We start from the raw sequence: 21,681 nt of genomic DNA on the forward strand, positions 1-21,681 counted from the left end.
AAAGAGAGACCAGAGAAATGGGTCAAGGGCGCGAGTGGAAGACCAAACAATGACAGCAAGTCAACTTAATGCATCCTCCATAAGTAAAATGGGTTAGAGGAACGTGATAGAAACAGGCAAGTCATCTTCCAGAATTATCATCCAGTAAGAAGGTCACCAGAAGCCATACTGAAAATTGAAGCCTGGAAATAACCAAGACTTCTTGTGTTCCAAAATTAGTAAAATATCGCCTTTGCTGTAGAATCATGCTTATGAATTTGAGAAGGAGTGGTCACTATCTTTGGCAAGGAAAATGTGTGCACGTGTATATGTACATGTGTATGCATGTGTGTATTTTATCTCAGAATTCCATATTCTTTCTTTGCTCTATTTCTATTGTTTCAATCAAGGTAGATAACCATTTATGACCCTTATTCCCTTTTATTAATTATCCAATTTCATTCTCTCTCCCAACTTGGAAACTTCACCTTCTGGACAAGGCATACCATCACTGCAAGCAAATTTGGGGAAGTCACAGTGATCCACTTTCCACACTCCTCTGTCCCTGTTGCCTTCCACCGTACTTCTGGCCCATGCCAGACTTCTACCCCCTGCTCCCATATATGCTCTGCTAACACTTGGCTTCCCACGTAAGTGGTTCAGGGGCCAGGAGTGCTGCCAGCACCTGTGACCCTAGCACTTAGGAGGTAGAAGCAGGAAAACCACCAAGTCGAGGCCAGCCAGGTCTACAAACTCTCAGGACCCAGTGTCAAAAAGAAAGAGAAGTGATCAGCACATACTGTCAGGAACCATGATAAATTTTATGTTCGTCTAGGAACTGCTGCTGTACAGAGCAGGGGTTCAATGAGTGAACTCAGAAGTGTTTGTGTGGAGGCTGCTACAGAGTCCATATTGGAAAATTCCTTTACTGAAAACTTGACTAAAATAAAAGCCACACCTATCTGAACAACGGTCCATTCATTGATTAACAAGCGTGTCCTAAATAGCCACTTTCTCCAAGTTCTCTGCTGCATACTATCAACCCTCTTTACCCCTAAAGAAATGGCTCTCTGACACTCCCTAGAGACACCAAAATCCACGCATTCTCTAGTTCTCCAGATAAGTGGCTCAGTGTTTGCACATAGCTTATGCACAGCCTCCTAAAAACTCTATCCTTTGATTACTTATTCCGCAGTTACACAGTATTGTTAAGGGAATAATGACAAAAGTGTGTACACATTCAATGAAGGTTTCTTTTTGAACAGAGTTGGTTGAATCGGCAGATGTAGAAACCATAGGTACAGGTACACTGTATTTCTGCAAAGATTCTTTTATTCTGCCCACAACAGGATCTCCCTGAAAAAAGAAGAACTTGTGTATTCTTCACTGTAGGAAACTGAGGTTGACTCTAGAGATATGTTCAATCTAAACCTCTTAAGTAACTGCGTGACACCAGGAAGAGAATTTAACTCCTCTAAGCTTCTTTTTTCTCCCTTATAAAATGAGGGAGAAATGTTCAACTGAGTTGTTCTGGAGGTGAAATGAGTTTATATGCCCCAAAAGTCAGGGAGAGACCATGCTACCCAGATGTGGGAACTGCAGCCAGGCTGAAATCTGTGATTGTTTTGCTGGAGCCTGGAGGCTGGACCACACCCTGTGGTAGGGTGAGGTTTCCTGTGAAGGGAATAGAATTTTCCACCCTCAATCATCCTGAGAAAAAGTTAAAATGGAGTGGAAACCGCCTCCCTTCCAGCTCTGGGGCCCAGACAGGCTTCCAGAGGGTGGGGAGATCTGAGGGCGACCAGCATGGATTGAAGGCCAAGTGGGTCCTGCACCCCCGGTGAGTCGCTTTGCAGTGATTTAAAGGTCCTGGGCCCGCTCTGGGCCTTCAGAGGAGCCCGAAGATAGCTGCCCTTGTTTCTTCAGCCGGCAGAGGACAGGACAGCAGGAAACAGGCTCTCAGCGCGTCAGCACCAAGCGCCAGGTATAGTGCGGGCAGGGACAGCAGCACTGCATTCTGTGGAACATTTACCCTCGTGTTCGTGGGCTCGTTAGGGTCCACCGAATTCCTGTCTCTGGACAAGAAGCCAGAAGAGCCAGGACTGACAATGCGTGCAGGTGAGCACCCTGAGGCCGGACACGAAGTGGGAGTGTCGCCTTCAAGAAAGCCTTCATCTCTTAGTAATACGGGCAGCGGACACTTGGAAATTATATGGAAATACTAATGGGTAAGATGATTTAAATCCCACGCTCGTAAGCTCGCATGCTGTTTACCATCTCAAGTTCCTGGCCCAGAGTATTTGACTCAGCTGGGTTTGTTCACAATGCCTGAGTCCTGACACAGTGAGTGTCGCATGGAGAGGCAGTGAGGAGAAATGCCATTTGACACATATGAAATGTGTAAATATACATGTATATAATATGTGTGTATATAAAATGTCTTCCTAGGGTTTGGCCATGCCTAAAGGTGTCAGAGCATCTGCCTAGGGATAGGAAGATATTTAATGATGGTTACTATATTCAAGCGTTTCTCAACACTAGAGTCTAATATCAGTGTCTTCTTTGTATTAATCAATGGACAGTCCATTAAAAGAGAGTAACTGATCAGCCCAGTGAAGAAACAACTTAACAAAAGTGTGATGGCTATGCTTGAGGGAAACCAAGAACAACAATAATCCCACTACCACCCTGTCATAGCAGGGTGAAAATGTCCCAGAAAATTAACAAGCAAGCCAGGTGCCGGTGGCTCATGCCTGTAATCCTAGCTACTTAGAAGGCTGAGATCTGAGGATCGAGGTTCAAAGCCAACCAAGGCAGGAAAGTCCGTGAGATTCTTATCTCCGATTAATCACTCAAAAAACTGGAAGTGGCACTGTGGCTCAAGTGGTAGAGCACTCTCCTTAAACTGAAGAAAGCTCAGGGATGGCACCCAGGCCCAGAGTTCAAGCCCCACAACCGACCCCTCCCCCAAAAAATTAACAAGTCAGTGGACAGACTGAAAAATCTGTAGTCCCACTGTCTTGGGGGACTTGCTGGAACAAAAAGTGTAGAGGAGGGGTTGGGAAGGTGGCTCAGTGGTAGAGCGCTTGCCTTGCATGCCAGAGGCCCTGCGTTCGATTCCTCAGCACCACATAAGCAGAAAGAAAAAAGCCGGAAGTGGCGCTGTGGCTCAAGTGGTAGAGAGCTTGAAAGAGCTGAGGGACAGCGCCCAGGCCCAGAGTTCAGGCCCCACAACCGGACCCAAAAAAAAAAAAAAAGTGTAGAGGAAGGGAAAATTCTTGCTCTCTTATGGAGCTAAAAGCCTTTGAATTTCAGATCCACGTTCAGACTGAAAGTTAGAGCACTGCCATCTTGCCAGGTATACTTACCATAATCCCAGCTACGCAGAAGGAAGAAAGGAGAAATTGCAGTCCAAGGCTGGCCCTTCCTGAAAAATAAGTAAAATGGGCTGGAAGTGTATCTCAACTGGCAGAGCACTTGTCTAGCAAAGGTTGAGCCTAGGGCTGGGAATGTGGCTCAGTGGTAGAGTGCTCACCTAGCACCCATAAAGCTCTCGGTTCAATTCCTCAGCACCACATACACAGAAAAAGCTGGAAGTGGCGCTGTGGCTCAAGTGGTAGAGCACTCGCCTTGAGCTGAAGAGCTGAGGGACAGCGCCTAGGCCCAGAGTTCAAGCCTCAAGACAGACAGAAAAAAAAAAAAAAAAGATACAAGGATCTCATAGAAAACCAAGAACAGCCAAGAACTTCACTCACTCACGCTGTGAATGGTAACGATCCCCCAAAGAGCTCCAGGATTAAAAAATAAAAATAACCTAAAGCAAAAAAGGCAAGAGTCACCTTTCAGTGGGTGAGGAACTTCCGAGCAAGCCTGGAGCCCTAAGCTTAAACCCAATACCACCAAAAAGGAAAGAAAAGAGAGCAGAGAGAGAGGAAGAGGAGGAGGGAAAAAAGGAGGGAGGGAGAAGGGAAGGGAGGAGAGAGGGAAGGGAGGAGAGGCTGGATTGCTCTCACTTTCTCTGTAGCAGGAAGACCAGGAGACGGTTACCACCCACAGCCCAGGAAAAGGTGCTTTCCTAGAATCGGTGGCACCTGACCTTGGATTTCCCAGTCTCCAGGACTGTGAGCAGTAAGTGTCTGTGGTTTAAGCCTCACACATTGTAGTGCTTTTTATGCTATTTTGACCTTGCTAAAATGTAGTATTAGAGAGTTTGAAACACGGTATGTGGTGCACACCTTTCTAATGGATTGCATTGAGCTGGATGGTGACCCAGCTATTTCTCCTGCCCCGATGTGGCTGCAAGGTGTGTGTGTGTGCACTGCAGTGGCCGGCTCGTCACACGCTCTTCTTGGTTGGTAACCAGAGCCACGGTAGTTCATCCCATTTGGGCTGCTGTCTCCCAGGTTCTCTGATAGTGCACGTGACCCTTGCCTGCAGTTTTCCTGCCCTCGGCCTCTTCTTGCCTGTCCCCCTTGCCTTCTCCCCCACCCCCTTTCAAGGACTGGCACACAGCAGCTCCATTCACCCATGGGAGGACGTGAAGGACGGGATCACAAGTGCCTCTGCTAAAATTTTAATATTGGCAATAATAAAAACAACTCCTAACGACTAAGTGCCTATTGTTACATCCTGAGTTTTTTGGGGGCTTGGATTTCTCCAGGTTCATTACAGATAGGACTCACCCGATCCTCCCAACTCCTAACAGAGCATTACCGGGAGTCCTTGTTAAAATCAGTCCCCGCGTTCGGCATCTTGCCACAGCCTACTGCTAGGAAATGGTGGGTGTGAGATAAAGCCCAGATCATCCTGACCCCCTGGTCTTCATTACTATGTTCACAGTGACTCCCACACACCACATCACCTCCCAAGTTGAGCAACAAAATGAGATTCACTTCTGAACATAAGCAAATCTGCTGAAATACTAGTGCTGTTTGGCTTTTTGTATTGTTTTGGTGATTATCTAGACCTATGTGATTTTTTCACAAAACTGTGCTAAAGAAGGAAGGAAGGAAGGCCTCTGTGTCCTATTTCCTATCTTGGAAACCCTGCACTTTAGAGATGAAGCACTAGATGAGAACCCAGTTCTCTTTAAATCCTTTTCCTTTACTCATTAATGCATACTTGGGCACTGAGCTGACTGGACGGCTTCATTCAGTGATAAATATACTTCTGTGGCTTCCAGCTTAACTGTGTCATGTCTTAGCTGAAGATATGTCAAATCTGGTCAGGCATTGTGTTAGAATAGAAGGGTGGGTAAGATGTGTCTGTCCCTGTGGAAATGACATTCTAACGGGAAAGACAATCATCTTAGAGTATGATGCCCATTGGAAAAGTAGTGTCTAGTGGCTATTAAGAGGTCTGAGAACTGCGTGCCAGTGGCTCCTGCCTGTAATCCTAGGATCACAGTTTGAAGCCAGGCTAGGCAGAAAAGTCTCCATGAGACTCTGATCTCCAGTTAACTACTCAAGAACGGAAACTGAAGCTGTGGCTCAAAGTGGTAGAGTGCTAGCCTTGAGCAAAAGTTGCTCAGGGACAGCACCCAGGCCCTGAGTTCAAGCCCAGTGATCCATCAAAGGAAAACAAAAAAGTTGTGAGAAACACCAGGGAGAAGGAAAAGTATGCCTGGGGGGTTTCACAGAGGGGGAGGGAGATTTCTGAATTAGACTTTAATGGACAAACTTAGAGACAAAAAGCCTGAGTTACTGAGAGTTCTGCCAAAGGCCTCATCATTTTTTAACTTCATTAGGTTTTGGATCCTCAGAGTGGCGGCACATACTATTAATTAGAATACTTAAAATATTCACATCAATAAATTCCATAGTAGCATTATAAACACCTGTCCGGTTGGATAAGCCAGTTTGCAAGTTACTGAAACTTTTCATTCTACAAAGCTGCTAAGAATGCTTGGAAAATAAGAATACCAGGACAATCATTGCAACTCTCAAACATCAGCCATTCCAGATAGAAGCGGTCTGTCTTCGTCTAGCATTGCATATTTTTGACTCATGAAAAGGGGCTTTTTTTTTCCACAGTGGATACTTAAAGCGTTCTCTTTTCCAATCAGTTATAACATTCTTATAAATGCATAAGTGCATCTGAATTTTATGTCTTGAATGGACACAGCTATTCTAATATATTTTGTATTTGGATTATTTTAGAGTTCAAAACAAGGATTGACAAGACTTTACAAAGATAAAAAGATTTTGCATAACAAAGACTGTCATTAGGCTCAAAAGACAGCCTACACAATGGGAGGGAACCTCTGCCAGTTATACATCGAAAGAGGATTAGTAAGCAGAGTATAAATGCAGCTCAAATCTAAACTCCCAGAGAATTAATAAACCAATTAAGAAATGGACAAATGAACTGAGCAGATACTTCTCACAAGATTTACAAATGGCCAACAGAAACATGAAGAGATGCTCAACATCTCAGGCCATAAAGAAATGCAAATCAGAGCTGGGAAGGTGGCTCAGTGGTAGAGTGCTTGCCTCACATTCATGAGGACCTGGGTTCGATTTCTCAGCACCACATAAACAGAAAAAGCTGGAAGTGGCGCTGTGGCTCAAAGGGTAGAGTGCTAGCTTGAGCTGAAGACTCAGAGACAGTGCCCAGGCCCAGGGTTCAGGCCCCACAACCAACAAAAAAAAAGAAAAGAAAAGAAAAGAAATGTCAATCAGAATGGCCATCATTAAGAATATGGATAACAAAATCTGGATAGAGTGATGAAAAGGAGAAAAAAGAACCATTAGGACATTGTTGGTAGGAATGTAAACCAGTAAAGCTACTATGGAAATCAGTATGAGTATGCTCAAAAAAATAAAAAGACAAAACCAATACCAAAAAACCTGAAGATAAAGCTACCATACAACCTATTGATACCACTCTTGGACATTGACCCAAAGGAATGTGTGCCAGGTACGGCAGGGCACCTGCACGCCTGTGTTCATCGCGGCACTTTTGATCATAGCCAAGTCCAGATGCCCTGCAACTGAATGCACCAAACCCACCCCCAAACAGACCATTCAACATATCGCTGTCTTTTGGGTTGACTAGTCTGAGTTGAGAAGTTCTCATTCAGATTCTCTCCTGGAGACATTTTTTTCCCCTCTCTCCCTCTATCTCCCCTCCCATTTCACACTCATTTTCTTCAAAGCACATGCTTAAACAAGTACTACTTCCCAACACACAGCAGCACAGCCCTGTTAAAGGGGTTGCCTGCATGTCGGGGCAGGTTCCTGGACCCCTTTGTGTCTTGTTATATGCCTGGGGAAGAAGGAAAGCACTCACCCCAGTGAAACCAAGCCACAGCTATCCAGCGAGCTTCTGCTTTTCTGCAAGACTCTAGAAGGGTGGATCCAAACACAAAACCAGTCACTATGGGGGCAAAAGGGGTATGGATGGCCGTAGACCAAAGGAGACCACTGCCACCTGACTCACCGGCAAGCTCCTCACACAACTAAAGTAGGAACCCAAGCCTCAGTCTGACTTTGTGGCCAGCCTTGCTGCTCACGACCAGCCCAGAGGCCCCGGGCTCACCCGGGGGTGCAGCTCTGGAGTCACCAGCTGTTCTCATCAAGCGTCTCCTGATCGCTCCTGAGTACTCAGTGCTCTCCTGGTGCCCCCCAAGTTAAGCTCCCCGGGCTGGGCACCAGTTAAGTAAAAGCTTGCTTACTTGAGAGGAAATCCTAGGGCAGAAGGGACAGGGACTCGGAGGCAAATCTATTCTGTGTCAAAAGAAGAAAGGTGATCTCAGCCTGGGGCCCCAGACTTTAAAAAGAGCAGGAGTGCTCTGACTGAGCCAACTCTGCTCGGGCAGTGATGCCGCCATCCAAACCACGCAGCTGTGCCCAGACACGCTCGGCCTCACGAAGGTGGATGGCTGGAACCTGACTCGCTCTGTTGTTCTCAGAGCTCACCAGGTACGAATGCACCAATCGTCTGGACTGGCAGCCAGGAGAGGAGCACCACGCACCTCGGCCCTGAGTTATAACATCTGTAAGAGTCCAACTCTGAAAACATCCCTCTAGGGCAGGGAGAAGGCATTTAGACTTCTGACAGACACGAACATTTCAGAAGGTGGCAAAGAGGGAGAGGTGGCAACGCTACTCCCGTTGGGGAGGAGCTGTCAGAAGCTGTTCTCAGAACTGGTGGATTTGTAAGTACACAATGGTGACAGAGGGATGACTGTTGGGATTTTGCAAAGGGAAAAATATTCATTTAAGAACAGGAATGAGTGATTTTAGGAAAGAAAGCACAGCAAGCTTACCAACAAAGGAGATCAATTTTTTTTTAATTTTATATTTTTTGTCGGTCGTGGAGCTTGAACTCAGGGCCTGGGTACTGTTCCGAGCTCCTTTTGCGTAAGCCGAGCACTCTACAACTTGAGCTACAGCTCCACTTCTGGTTTCTTTGAGTCGTTTGTTAGAGATAAGAGTCTCATGGAGTTTCCTGCCTGGGCTGGCTTCAAACCACGATCCTCTGGTCTCAGCCTCCTGAGTAGCTAGGATTACAGGCTTGAACAACTGGTGCCCAGCAAAATGTGTCTACTTTGACCAGGAAAGTTTAGAAAAGTGACATCTAAATAAGGGTTTGTTTTCTTTCCCCCTATGTGTTAAAGGTCGAGGATACACCAGTTGGATTTCTAACCTGAGATTCAAGGCCATGCAAACGACTCCCTCAACCAGACGCTAGGTCTAAAGACTGAACTGAAAGATTTTTAGCTCAGCCTTGAGCAAAAAAGCTCAGAGAAAGTGCTAGGCTCTGAGTTCAAGCCCCAGGATGGGCACACAAATAAAGGCTTTCTGTCTGGGACTCCACAGGAAGAAATGGCCATGCGTGACCTGAACTGAAGAGGAGCTCGGGATCAGTGTTGCAGCCGGCACCCTTCTGCTGAGGGGCCTATAGGTGACTTTGGGTCACTGGACATGTATTAAATTTCTTGCTGAGCTATTTTGAGGTTCTGAGATCTTCTTGTGTCAAGATTCACTCCAGAAAGAACTTGACAATAAAGTATCTCTTTCTACTCAGATAACAGAATTCACATACAACATTAGAAAGGGTGTTTTGAACTTAAGCACTTAAGATATATCAAAGTGGCTAACAGAAATTTGCAAGATTCTGTTGGGTGTATAGATAGAAATTTAGACAGCAGAGAGGAGGACAGCTTCATTAAGTGCAAAGTCTGTGAAGGCAGAGGTCACATTCACACCGTGCACCACAGTATTCCCCACACCTAACAAGTGGGAGCCCCACAGGCAGAGAGCAAGTGTGTCAGACAGTCCCTTTCCCACTGGTTTCAAGAACAGATCCGCTGAAAATACATGAAGGCACCATCTTGTCGACCCCCTCTTTGTGGGAATGCTGTTCTTTACTTGGTTTGAGAATTTTAAGAGACCACTTTTAGCCAGAGTAGCTTTGTGGAAATGTACCGTTGCTGACCAGGTATCTTGACTGTCCAGTGTGGAACCCGGGTGAATTGGGCATAACCTTCTCTGGCCACCCTACCTCTGCCTGCCCAGGGGATACAGCTGGTTCTAAGCACACGGCATAGTTCCTGTCGAAGCTATGCAATAGGTCCCCAGGAAGACTGTGAAACACCTATTTTTACAATTTACTTAGAACTTCTTGATGTCAATGCTTGAGCAACAGTAAAGTGATTTTTTTTATGGATACCCAAATAATCATTAGGATATGATCCCAGGTGATTTGAGGGGTAAGATTTGAGATCCGTTCATATGTGTCTCAAGTAAAGTTGAAAATCACCTTCCTGCTTTTCTGGGGGCAGCCTAGAGGAAAGTGCTAAGAGTTTATGTTAAATATGCCAAGGTTTGAACACCTGCTTTTTGCTTTATGGCCATGACATTTGGTAAGTTGCTGAACATTTCTTTTTTTTTTTTTTTGGGGGGGGGGTCCAGTCATGAGGTCTGAACTCTGGGCCTGGGCGCTGTCCCTCAGCTCTTCAGCTCAAGACTAGCGCTCTACCACTTGAGCCACAGCGCCACTTCGGCTTTTTTCTTTTTGCTTATGTGGTGCTGAGGAATCGAACCCAGGGCCTCAGGCATGCAAGGCAAGCACTCTACCACTGAGTCACCTTCCCAGCCGGTTGCTGAACATTTCTGATCTTCCATTTAGTAACCATAAAAGTGGCTACCAATGAGATACCACATGGAAAGCAGTGAACACACAGTATAATCCTCATAAAAATCAGAGCCATTCCCTCTCTACATTGCAAAAACAGCCATGGGAGAGCTGGCCTGGTTCTGACCTGCTTCTTTTGACTGACAGTAGCCACAATATCAGCCTGGATTTGTAGTCCTCATTCTTGGGTCAGCTTCTGAATTTGATCTGGCTTTTCTTTCTGGACCTAGTTTCCATCACCTGTTTCTGTTGCTCAGAACTACACCCCAAGGAGATGGTTTTCTAAAAGTAGCTGGCTCCTATGCTGTTGCTGCTCCAGCTGAGTTTCAACATGGGGAGAGAGTATGGCTAAGTTTAGATTTGTCCAGGACTTACATCTGATTCAAGGCAAGGCCAGGCAAGCCCAACCTACCTTCCCAGTCTTTTAGAAGTAGACGTTGCAGAAGGCTGGGAGTTATTGATTCAGAGCTGTGTGTCTACCTCATGTCAGCCTCCTTATATGGAAATTATTATTATTATTTTATTGCCAGTCCTAAACTCTGGCCTTAAACTCTGGGCCCGTGCACTGTTCCTGAACTTCTTTCTTGCTCAAGGCTAGTGATTTACCACTTGAACCATAGCATCACTTCCAGTGATTTACTGGAGATAAGAGTCTCACAGACTTTCCTGCCCAGGCTGGCTTTAAACTGTGATCCGTGGATCTCAGTCTCCTGAGTAGCTAGTATGACAGGCATGAACCATGGACACTAGGCCTTATATGGAATTTCAATGCATAAAATCATTTACTTTGTTGGGTGCCAGGGCTCAGGCCTATATTCCTAGCTACCCCAGAGGCTGAGATCTGAGAATCTCAGTTTAGAGCCACCCCACAGACAAATCCGAAGGACTTTTATTGCCCTACAACCAGCAAAAAGCTGGAAGTGAAGACATGGTTCTAGTGGTCTAGCATCAGCTATAAGCAAAAAGGCCAAGTGAGAGCTTGAGGCCCTGAGTTCAAGCTTCAGTACCAGAAAAACAGAATTGCTCCACAGTCTGTTCAGATTTGAGCCTCCAGTGCTGTTCTGAGCAGGAGTAACCTCAGAGGGCCTACAGAACAGGCACCAGGAAATGAGAAGGGTGTGGGAACACGGGGCGGGGGGGGGGGGGGGGGGGGGGAGTGGCTCTGAAGAGTCTTAGATAGTATCTGTTTACAGCACTTCTAGAAGAGCCAACCAGCTCCCCCCACGTCTAGGCTGAGGGAGAGCATAGCTTGCCCAGCCAAAAGCAAATAGTGTATGAAGGACTACGCACAGAGAGACAGAGACAGACCCTGACAGCCTCTGACAGGTGCTGAGGCAACCCTCAGCCCTGCTCCACCGCTCTCTAGAACCTTCTCATTCGGCTTCTTTTAGAAACATGGGTAATCTCCTTTGATGTTCCAGTTGTCAGGTGTATAGATTTTACTTTTTTTTTTTTGTCGGTCATGGGGCTTGCACTCTGGGCCTGGGTGCTGTTCCTGAGCTCTTTAGCTCAAGGCTAGCGCTCTACCTCTTGCGCCACAGTACCACTTCCTTGGTGTATAGATTTTAATGAAAAAGCTGATTAATAAAGAGGCTGACATTGTATATGATAATGGTCTGAACTGGCAAACAAACTTTAGAAAAGGAACAGATAGGAAAGATAACTGAAAGTACATGTGGTATTGGCAAATGAGAGAAAGGGAGAGTAGAGTGAAGAGTGACTCCTAGGTTTTGAATTGGACTAACTTCCTCATGACAAATTCAAATTATTACAGTTTTCCTTCCAGAATGCAAACTTCTTAGGTGAAGCAATTCAGAATGATAAGAATGTCTTGAATACCTTCTACAAGTCAGGCACATTAATTCCTCACAAAAACTAAGGAAATGGCTGGGCTCTGGTGGCTCATGCCTGTCATCCTAGCTACTCAGGAGGCTGAGATCTGAGGATCATGGTTCGAAGCCAGCCAGAGCAGGAAAGTCTGTAAGACTCTGATCTACAATTAACCACTAGAAAACCAGATGTGGTGCTGTGGCTTAAAAGGTAGAGCACCAGCCTTGAGCAAAAGTGCTCAAGGACAGCACCCAGGCCCTGAGTTCATACCCTATGACCAATAACAAAACAACAACAACAATCACACACACACATACACTCTCTCTCACACACACACGCACACACAAAACACACGAAAGGAATAAATACATTTTAAACTAGTGATAAGAAAACTGCTGAATCCCACAAGTAGCAAATGGGTAAGTAATGTATAACCCACCAGTGTATACAGTTAAGCTTCCTTAGATAATTGCTTGGATTTCAACAGAAAGCCATGTTTGAATTGGCTCTCAAACTTACTCAGGAGTGGTAGGGCTCATAAAGATGCTCTCACAAGCTATGGCATTGATATTTCTAGGTCTCCTTTTAATGAGTGCTTACATGCATGCTTCTGTGGTTTAGGTGGGCTTTGCTCTAGGAGGAAGGGGCCATTTCTTAGCTTCTTCCCCTTTGAGCCACATTTTACAAAGTTGGGAAACGTGCTCTTCTGGCCATATAGGGCTTCTGCTGAGCAATCAAACTTATGCTGAGTACCAATTAATGTCAGCAGGAAGGCAGATATTCTTTCAAAAGTAAACCAGATGTCTGGTTTGACTTTTCTATTTGCTGTTTTCTAAAGGGGGTAAGGAAATCCTTAAAGTGGAGGTTCCATTCTATCTCCATTCCATCAGCAAAAGGCCACAGGCATTCTATATTGTATTCTTCCTTGGGAGTGAAGAAACCCACTTTACTCTCCAGCTGAAAGGTCTGTCAAGGACATTTTTTATATGAGTCTCTGTTTTAATTAAAAAATTATTTTGTAATACTGAGGAATCGATCCAAGGCCCATGCATGCTAGGCAAGTACTCTACCACTAAGCCACATCCCCAGCCTGCCAGGGACATTTTAATCAACACATACTCTATACTCTTGTGGATTTTCTGAAAACTGTCTTGTTTCCTTACCTGAGTCACGTGGCCCAAACTAGCAAACCAATGTGTTAATATAAGAACAGTCATTAGTGTAATCAGTTCTGAATTAGCTAAATAATTTTGCTGATTGCTCCAGAGCCCTTCATTATGCACAGAACAGATCATACAGATGGCCCCCAGCCGGGGACCAGGTGGTGAGTGGGGTGATGTCTAGAGGACTTGAAGGAGGGAACCTGGGGTGAGAGGCTGTGTGTGTGTGTGTGTGTGTGTGTGAGAGAGAGAGAGAGAGAGAGGGGGGGGAGGGTTGTTTGGCAAGGAGGAATTCTGAGTCTCCTTCCTTTTGATGTCTAGGGCTCATTTTAAGAGATGTCTAGGCCCTTGTTGAATCTGTCTGCACACAACTACTTCTGTCTCTTCAGGGAGGTAGAGGACAAGGATCTGTGCTTGCAGCTGCTAGGACAGGTCTGGACAACTCCCAGTCAGCATGAAAGAGGAATGCCAGTATCTTTCAAAGCCAGGCTGGCAGGCCTCTCTCCAAAACAGCCTCTAGAAAGAGGCACCTCCTTGGAAAGGGACCTCTTGTTCTCCTTCATATTGAGGGGGAGCAGAGTCTAATACAAGTGGGTAAACTGAAGCAAGCTCTCCTCTTCAGATCATGATTGTCCTCTCCCCTGATAACAAAGCGTTTGTATTAAATGTTATGAGTATTTGTATTTGTTATACATCCTTTGGAAACGCATGGTTCTACCTCTCAGCTCCACACCCTGAAGACTGTCACTTTGTGTTCCTACCTCTAACAAATGAAAAAAAAAGTCAGTAAGGGAAAGGAGTGAAGGAGCAAAGACTCCTTGTCATACATTACCTTGGTCTACAAAGGATAGGAGAACAGTTTCAAGTTTGAAAAATGGGACGTTGAAGCCAGTTAGTTCTGTGCTCATGAACAAGTATTTCCACACTGTTAGCTTGGTTCCCTGAGCTATGGAACAGGGGTGTTAACACCTGTCCTGAGTCATCAAGATGTTGTGAAGATCGCAGAAGGTGAAGGCAAGCAAAGTGCCCAGTGTAAGCTCAGGACAGGCTCATAACTGGAACTTACTCTGTCAGAAGCACACGTCAGGATAGTTTCACTGCCAGACCAGATGCTGACATGGGCAGAAATGAAGCAGTGGGCTGGTGGTCTTCAGTTCAGAAAGACAGGCAGATCTGGGGTTTCACGATACCAGAAGGACTTGCTTGGAAATGTGTCACCCACATTTTTAAGCTGTTCTCAAATTCTTGAGCTGTCAGATATGCAATCTTGGTGGGCTTCACAGCACTTCTGGGAAGAGAAACCTTTCACTGCTGGGCTATGTGGAAACTGACCCTGGGCCTGTGAGGCCTGAACCCAGTCTCCATACCCCCAGGCTCCATATCAGCTACCGGTAGATCCATGGGTAGATTTACAAAAGGTAGAATTCTTCTGGAGAACAGACCACTTCCCCGAGGGAATGTGTAGAATGAGGGAGCTCTGGAAGGACAAGTTTAGTAGCTACAGCATGGAGTAAGAACCCTAGGTACCACATCAGCAAGTAGAACAGAAAACCATCCACTTATTCAGTTTTTTTCTGATAGCTCTTTCAGACAAAAAGCTAAACTGATCAGATGGAGACAGGCTTGTTCATAGGCAGTCCTAGTCTGCCCCCTGGTGGGTGAAGAGGGTAAGCAGCCATTATCTTAGGCAGTATCCATAGGTATGCATTGCCTAACCAAAATACAAGTGGTCTGATTAGGTGGTCTTGCTGTACAGGACCCTATGCTTTGAAGGAAGAAAACATCAACAGAAAAACAAACACATTGAAGATGAGAAGAGATGGTGGCTCATATATGTAATTACAGTTACTTAGGAGGCTGAGATGTGAGGAAAGTCTGTAAAACTTGTATCAGTATCTAATAAACTACTCAGAAAAAGCTGGAAGTGGAGCTGTGGCTCAAGGGGTAGAGTGGTAGCCTTGAGCTCAGAGACAGTGCCCAGGCCCAGAGTTCAAGCCCCAAGACTAGAAAACCAAACCAAACCAACAAACCATGAACAAAGACAACCACTGTATCAGTGCAGTACCTTGGTTTCAAAGGCGTGGTATACAGTGCTCTTCCTTATAGAAGAGCTCTGGGAGAAAATTTACTCTTGCTGTGTTTTGTGTGTGTGTGTGTGTGTGTTTAATTAAGGCAGCAGAGTCCTGCAGTTTACTGTACAGGTTTTGCAGTCAAACAAACATGAGGACAAACTCCCATTCTAAGAATTGTTAATCTCATCACCTTTGAACTGTATGAGTTTTTGGTTTTTTTGATCAGTTGTGGGGCTTAAACTCTGGGCCTGGGCATTGTCCCTGAATTCTTCAGTTCAAGATAAGCACTCTAATACTTGAGCCACAGTGTCACTTCTGGTTTTCTGGTAGTTCATTGGCGATGAGTCTCATGGACTTTCCGGCCTGAGCTGCTTCGAACTGCGATCCTCAGATCTCAACCTCCTGAGTAGCTAGGATTACATAGAGGTGTGAGCCACCAGCACCCAGGGAACTGTGACATCTTTAATCTTCATTTGACCACCTGTAAAATGGCCATTCTTGTCTAAAGCATAAGTTGTGAAATTAAGTACACATGCAAAGTGCTTGGCACTTTTTAAACTCTATCTTCATGCTCTATTGAAGGCCATTACTCTTATAGAGTACACCCAGGTCAGCTGCCTTTCTACCAATCTGAACAAAACTCTCCAACTGGAAAAGAACATTTCTTCTTTTATTAGTGTATACCAACTGCACAGAAGGGATTCGTTGTGATATTTCTATGCATGTGTATAATGTGCTTTGATCATCTTCACTTGAAAATGGTGTCTCAGTGCAATGTGGAATGATGGCTGCACTGGTGCCTCTGGCTGTGGCTATGCCTTGTCCATGAAGCGAATGTGCCACCCCCCCAACTGGGCCCTCCATGTCATCTTTCTTTGACATTGTAAATTTCCCTTCATGAAAATATCTTTTGCACATAGACTTGCTCTCACCATCAGGTAGGGAAGGGTTAAGAAGAGAATATGCTAATGGGAGAGAAAGACTGAGTGACCCAGCATGGAGAGCATAGTATCCTAGAGGCGAGGTGCAGCCTGCTTCTGATGACCTCTGGGTCAAAGGCTATGACACACAGAAAACATTGACAGCTGACTGGCAAATGTGCCAAGTGGAGGTTATTGGTTCCATGCAGTGCTGTGTTTTAATAGGAACTGGATGCATCAGGTACAGATTGTTTCAGACATGTCTCTATGAAGAACAGCAAAGAAATAGAGTGGCACACCTAGATATATAAATGGTTTATGTTTTAAGATGGAAGAGATAACAGTTATTTATAACAACAATAGAAAGGGATTATTATTTTTTTTTTTTGAGTCCGGTTGTGGGGCCTGAACTCTGGGCCTGGGCGCTGTCCCTCAGCTCTTCAGCTCAAGGCTAGCGCTCTACCACTTGAGCCACAGTGCCACTTCCGGCTTTTTGCTTATGTGGTGCTGAGGAATCGAACCCAGGGCCTCATGCATGCAAGGCAAGCACTCTACCACTGGGCCACCTTCCCAGCCCCTAGAAAGGGATTATTAAGGGGAAAAATGTTGATGCAGAAAAGAGAGTAAAGAATCAGAACAAAGAATCACAGACAACACCCAGAATGGCTGATATTAGTTGAAATAAAGATACATCATAAGAGCAAGTGGGTTGGGTTTTGATAAAACTAGAAAGTGATGAGGGGTTCACTTAAATGCCAACTTAAAATCCCAGAAACAATAAACATGTGTGATGTTCTAAATTTCCTTATCTTCTAATAATTATTTAAACTATTCCAAAAGATGATCTATAACATTACTTAAGAAAGCCTCTGGGGCTGAGAACACCGCTCGGGTGGCAGATCACTTGCCTAGCAAGCACAAGCCCTTTGGTTCAATCGCTCATCAGTTCAGGGAGGGAAATCAGACCCCACTCATCTACCAGCATGCACACAACAGGCAATTCTTAACTTTGTGAGATCATTTTAGGTGAGGGGATATTTTAATCGCATGCTACATTAAGACTTTACTTCAAGCATAAAACTTAAAATATTGTACCATGTTTGTGTGCACGTGTACACTCAGGGCCTGTGTCAGGGCCTGGGCACTGTCCCTCAGCTTTCAACCACTTGAGTCACTGCTCCACTTCTGGCTTTTGGTGGTTAGAGAAAAAGAATCTTAAGGACTTTCCTGCTGGGGCTGACTTTAAACTTCACTCCTCAAATGTCAGCTTCTTGAGTAGCCAAGATTACAGGTGGAGCCAATGGCTTGTCCTTATAACTTTTTCAAACTAAGGCATTTGTAGTTTTTTTCCCCTCAGAAGTTAAAACTAAGCTTGAACCCTTTCCCTCATGACAGCCTTGAGCTGTTGGCAGATTTGTATGAAGTGTATCAACTACTTGTTGCATTTGCATGAAGTGATGCTGATGGCAATGTCATCAGAGGTAGAAGAGACAATCAGCCAGGCCCAAGCTTGGCTCCTTGTGGATGCTCTGTGCCACCAGAAAGGTCAGCTTGTGTGCATACTGGCATGGTGCTGGGACACTGATCAGACCCTGAGGAAGGAAAACAAGATGATAATCAAGAAATAACTTTGTTCTCTGAAGCACTTGTTTTCTTTCCGAGTTTTGTCCAGCTAGATGGGACTCTTGAGCACCATCAGTAAACAGCCTTACGTACCTGCCAGTTATAGTACAGGTGGCAGAGTTTGAATGTCAGTCTCTGCATGTGGTCAGGCTTCAAGCTGTTGTCATCATAGATGATGTTATAGTGGGTGGGGCTGACAGTTCCCCCACGGGCAGTCTGGCTGACCAAGTAAAAGTCATACCTGAAGGTCATAAAATGAAATTAAACAGAATGAGCCCAAACCTAAGGAAGACACATGAATACTCACTAAAACTGATTTTCCAGGACCTCTTACCACTCAGGATGTGTTGCTTCTGAATCTACAACAGTGCCCAGAGGAGGGTTCTGAAGGGTGCGACTCACTTCTGTAAAGAACCGGGGCATGCACTTCTTCCTGACCATGAGCACAGACAGCCTGGGGGCAGAAGTCAGGAACAGAAGAGTAATCCATGTAGTTTTGTAATCTTAATATTAAATAAATAAAATTTACCAGAAGACACCACAAAACAAAGAAAGTACTTCCTTCCTTAGAGAAATACTCAACTTTTAAAATAGATTGTTCTCATTAGCTGCAAAAAGTATTATGCCAAATCATTTGGCTAAATGATGTTTAAAGGGCAGGAAGAATGTACTTGCCGGTACCATGGCTTGAACGTGGAGGCCTTGTGTTTTCTAGGTTTGCTTGCTCATGGCCAGCTCTCTGACACTTGAGTCTCTCCTCCAGTCCAGCATTTTGCTTCTAAGCTGGCTTTGAACCACAATTCTCTGATCTCAGCCTCCTGAGTAGCTAGGATTATAAGCATGAGTCATGGCACCCAGCCCTAATTTTGCATTTTTACTATCTTTCTTGCCTTTGCCACTTCACATTCTCACCAAGGAAAATTCTGTACTGAAATGCTGAATGTACAAATGCAATGAGGGAGTGGCGCTGTGTTCAAGATGGTCTGATTTCCATCTGTAGCTTGGATTTCTTTCATGGTTCCCACGCCTTCCAGCACTTTTCAGCACCATAACTCAGCACAGCAACTCAATGCCTGTAATTTATCCTCATGTATTACTTGTGCCTTCAATCTGAAACCACAGGTTGTTTTCTAGGCACATTAATATACTTTTTATACATGGTAAGCACAATAAGCATCTTTATTTGACAGCATCCCTGAAGACTTTCTGTCTGTGTCTGCTGCCTCCGAGGTATCTTTCTCTAGGCGACCCACCTGAAGCCCACAGCTTCTGTTTGCAGTTGATGTGAGGCCGTCCTGACCACTCACAGAAAACCCATACAGCCACACTGGCACAGTGCAGAAGCATGCTGCATAGAAAGTCGTGTTTGTGCACTTTGGTTTAATAGCTGCAAGTGGACATGCTATCTTTGGAAGTGGCAGAGAAAGAGCAATACCTGGTACTTGAACCGGATTCCCTGATGCTGCTCAGCAGCTGTGGGACTTCATATTCAAGAACTGTTTTTAGCTGGCCATTCCCAACACCATCACGATACACGATTATCCGTGCTGGCAAATCATGGTTGTGCTTGAACCATTTTTTCAGTGCTCCTGCAATAGTTGGTGTAAGTAAAGAATGATGCCAACCAAAAATAGCATTACCACATATTTTGGTGTTTTAAAAATACTTTGCTATTTCAGACACAAACAGCAGTATCTAAGCCGGGCGCTGGTGACTCACGCCTGTAATCCTAGCTACTCAGGAGGCTGAGATCTGAGGATCGCGGTTCAAAGCCAGCCCAGGCAGGAGAGACTGTGAGACTCCTATTTCCAATAAACCACCAGAAAACCGGAAGTGGCGCTGTAGCTCAAGTGGTAGAGCACTCGCCTTGAGCTGAAGAGCTGAGGGACAGCGCCCAGGCCCAGAGTTCAAGCCCCACGACCGACAAAAAAAAAAAACAGCAATATCTAATTTGGTTTAATATCTAATTTGGGTAATTCAGAATAGAGAAATATCAAGGTTGTGTTATAGTCTAATAAGAGTGGAAGATTTTAAGAGCATCTTTCATCTCTACTTGAGGATCTCTATGACATGATATATTCTTAAATTTAGCATATGTCTTTAGACCAATTTTCATATTTAGGCAACAAATTCAAATTTTAATTTATTCGACAGACAAGTGCCTAAAGCCAGATACTCTGGGCCTGGGCACTGTCCCTCAGCTCTTCAGCTCAAGATAAGCGCTCTATCACTTGAGCCACAGCACCACTTCTGGTTTTCTGTTCATTTATTGGAGGTAAGAGTCCCACGGACTTTTCTGCCCGGGCTGGCTTTGAACCAAGATCCTCAGATCTCAGCCTAGAATTACAGGGATGACCCACCAGCGCCCAGCTTCATTTGTCTTTTTCTTCTAATCTTCAACTTTTCAGTAGATATAGACTTTGCTATGTTTGTACCTTTTTCTTCCCTAATGAGAATAAATATGAAAACATATGAAAATGACTTCTCCACCTACTGTCAGTAGAAACTAAGAGTAAGAATTGTAACAAGTGCTAAATTTACCAGCTTTTGAAATGAGGGGCAAAGTAATAGAATGCAGTAATTCTTTTCAAGTACATATTATAAATATTACTTTAGAAGAGTTTATTTTGTAAAAATTCATGTTAGTTTGACAGAAGCTAATCATATAGCTAAGATGATCAAAGTGCTCACCAAATTCATTTAAAAAATTCTCACCCCTGCTTACAGCTTGGAAAATACACACTGGAGGAGAGGAGATCTGTACACAGTTGGGAGTCCTGCACTGCTAATAGGGTCTCCTTTCTCCTCTGCAATCCCTCCATCTTTTCCTGTTGTGCCCACTTTGCCTGTAAGCATGGATATGCTAGAGCCAAAGACTCGTCTCCTGTGTCTAGACTTACACAGCTCTGCCATACATCTACTTTTTCTTTTGGCCTTCAGACTGCTTTCCAGAGCCCACCAGCGATAACAAACTTCCTTCCCTTTTCAACTTTTTAGCTGTGACAGTCAGCACATAAATCTGGGATCCCCAATGAGGTGACAGTTGGCAGGTTTAGTGAGTTTGCTTCTGCCTAGCTGGTCTGTTTATAAGCTTGTGAAATTTGAATCTAAAGGACCATCCTTGGAGCCCACCCTGCTGCTGTAATTTTAGTACCAGTCATGAAGACTTTCAAACAGTCTGCAATATTGGCTGTTGTTTTCTGAAGGATGCAGCGAGAAAACCACCTAAAGCAAGCAAAAGATAAGAGTAAGGTTCAGCTTCAATATTCCTACTCTAAATATGTAGTAATACTAAACTAAGAAGTAGACATGAAAATCAATGTTCATAATTTGGTACATGTTATGTGATCACAATTATATTAAAAAGAACCTCATCCAAGAATTAATTTATTGTTACTTTGAAACCACAGGGTTGTAACTGGGGTGCCAGCCCTGGCTACTCACCAGTTAGATGGGCTGGCTATGTGAACTTCATCTTAATTTCTCCAATTGTACCAAAGAGATTGCCAAAACAGTCAAGTACTTACTACCTCCAAGGTCTGTGATAAACATTAAGCTCAATGATATATACAAATATTTAGGACAGAATTTGGAATATGGTGAACACTAACAGAGGCTGCTGTATAATAATAATAATTGGACTATTATTATTATTGGACATATTAGTTTAGCAGTAGCTCTTATGCTTTTAAAATCTTCAAGAATTTCTCAGGCATTAGCCTCCATTTCTATAGGTGATTCATTTGAATTTAGCCATCAACCTATCTAAATTTAAGAAGTTCTCATGATAAAGTCATTAGTTAAAAGCACTTGGAAAATGAATATCACAACAGAATATACTCTATGGTTTGGGTATAAAATGCCCCCTAAAAGGCTTGTGTGTTGTAGGATTATTCTTTAGTAGGCAGAGCTATTGAAGGTGACTGGATTGTGAAGGTGCTAATTTTATCAATAAAT

At 44.4% G+C, this 21,681-nt stretch overlaps 1 protein-coding gene and 1 long non-coding RNA gene across 2 annotated transcripts in view; one reads left to right on the forward strand and one right to left on the reverse strand.

Moving 5' to 3' along the window:
* The first annotated feature begins 1,705 nt into the window (after nt 1-1,705).
* LOC138841315 (uncharacterized) lies at nt 1,706-9,401 on the forward strand. Its single transcript, XR_011376388.1, has 3 exons — nt 1,706-2,207; nt 6,138-8,137; nt 8,600-9,401. It is a non-coding gene; the product is annotated as an uncharacterized lncRNA (long non-coding RNA).
* Nucleotides 9,402-15,857: 6,456 nt separating this feature from the next.
* Nucleotides 15,858-21,681, reverse strand: part of LOC138841314 (piwi-like protein 4) — a 37,127-nt gene continuing 31,303 nt past the window's right edge. The window contains exons 16-20 of the mRNA XM_070041997.1: nt 20,879-20,949; nt 19,160-19,313; nt 18,059-18,178; nt 17,818-17,965; nt 15,858-17,693 (exon numbers count right to left, since the gene is read on the reverse strand). Coding sequence (XP_069898098.1) covers nt 17,577-17,693; nt 17,818-17,965; nt 18,059-18,178; nt 19,160-19,313; nt 20,879-20,949 — 610 coding nt within the window. The 3' untranslated portion in view covers nt 15,858-17,576. The remainder of the gene's footprint in view (nt 17,694-17,817; nt 17,966-18,058; nt 18,179-19,159; nt 19,314-20,878; nt 20,950-21,681) is intronic.

This window comes from Dipodomys merriami, unplaced genomic scaffold, assembly GCF_024711535.1.
Source record: "Dipodomys merriami isolate MVZ:Mamm:240054 unplaced genomic scaffold, mDipMer1.0.p SCAF_314, whole genome shotgun sequence".
In the NCBI taxonomy this organism is placed as follows: Eukaryota; Metazoa; Chordata; class Mammalia; order Rodentia; family Heteromyidae; genus Dipodomys; species Dipodomys merriami.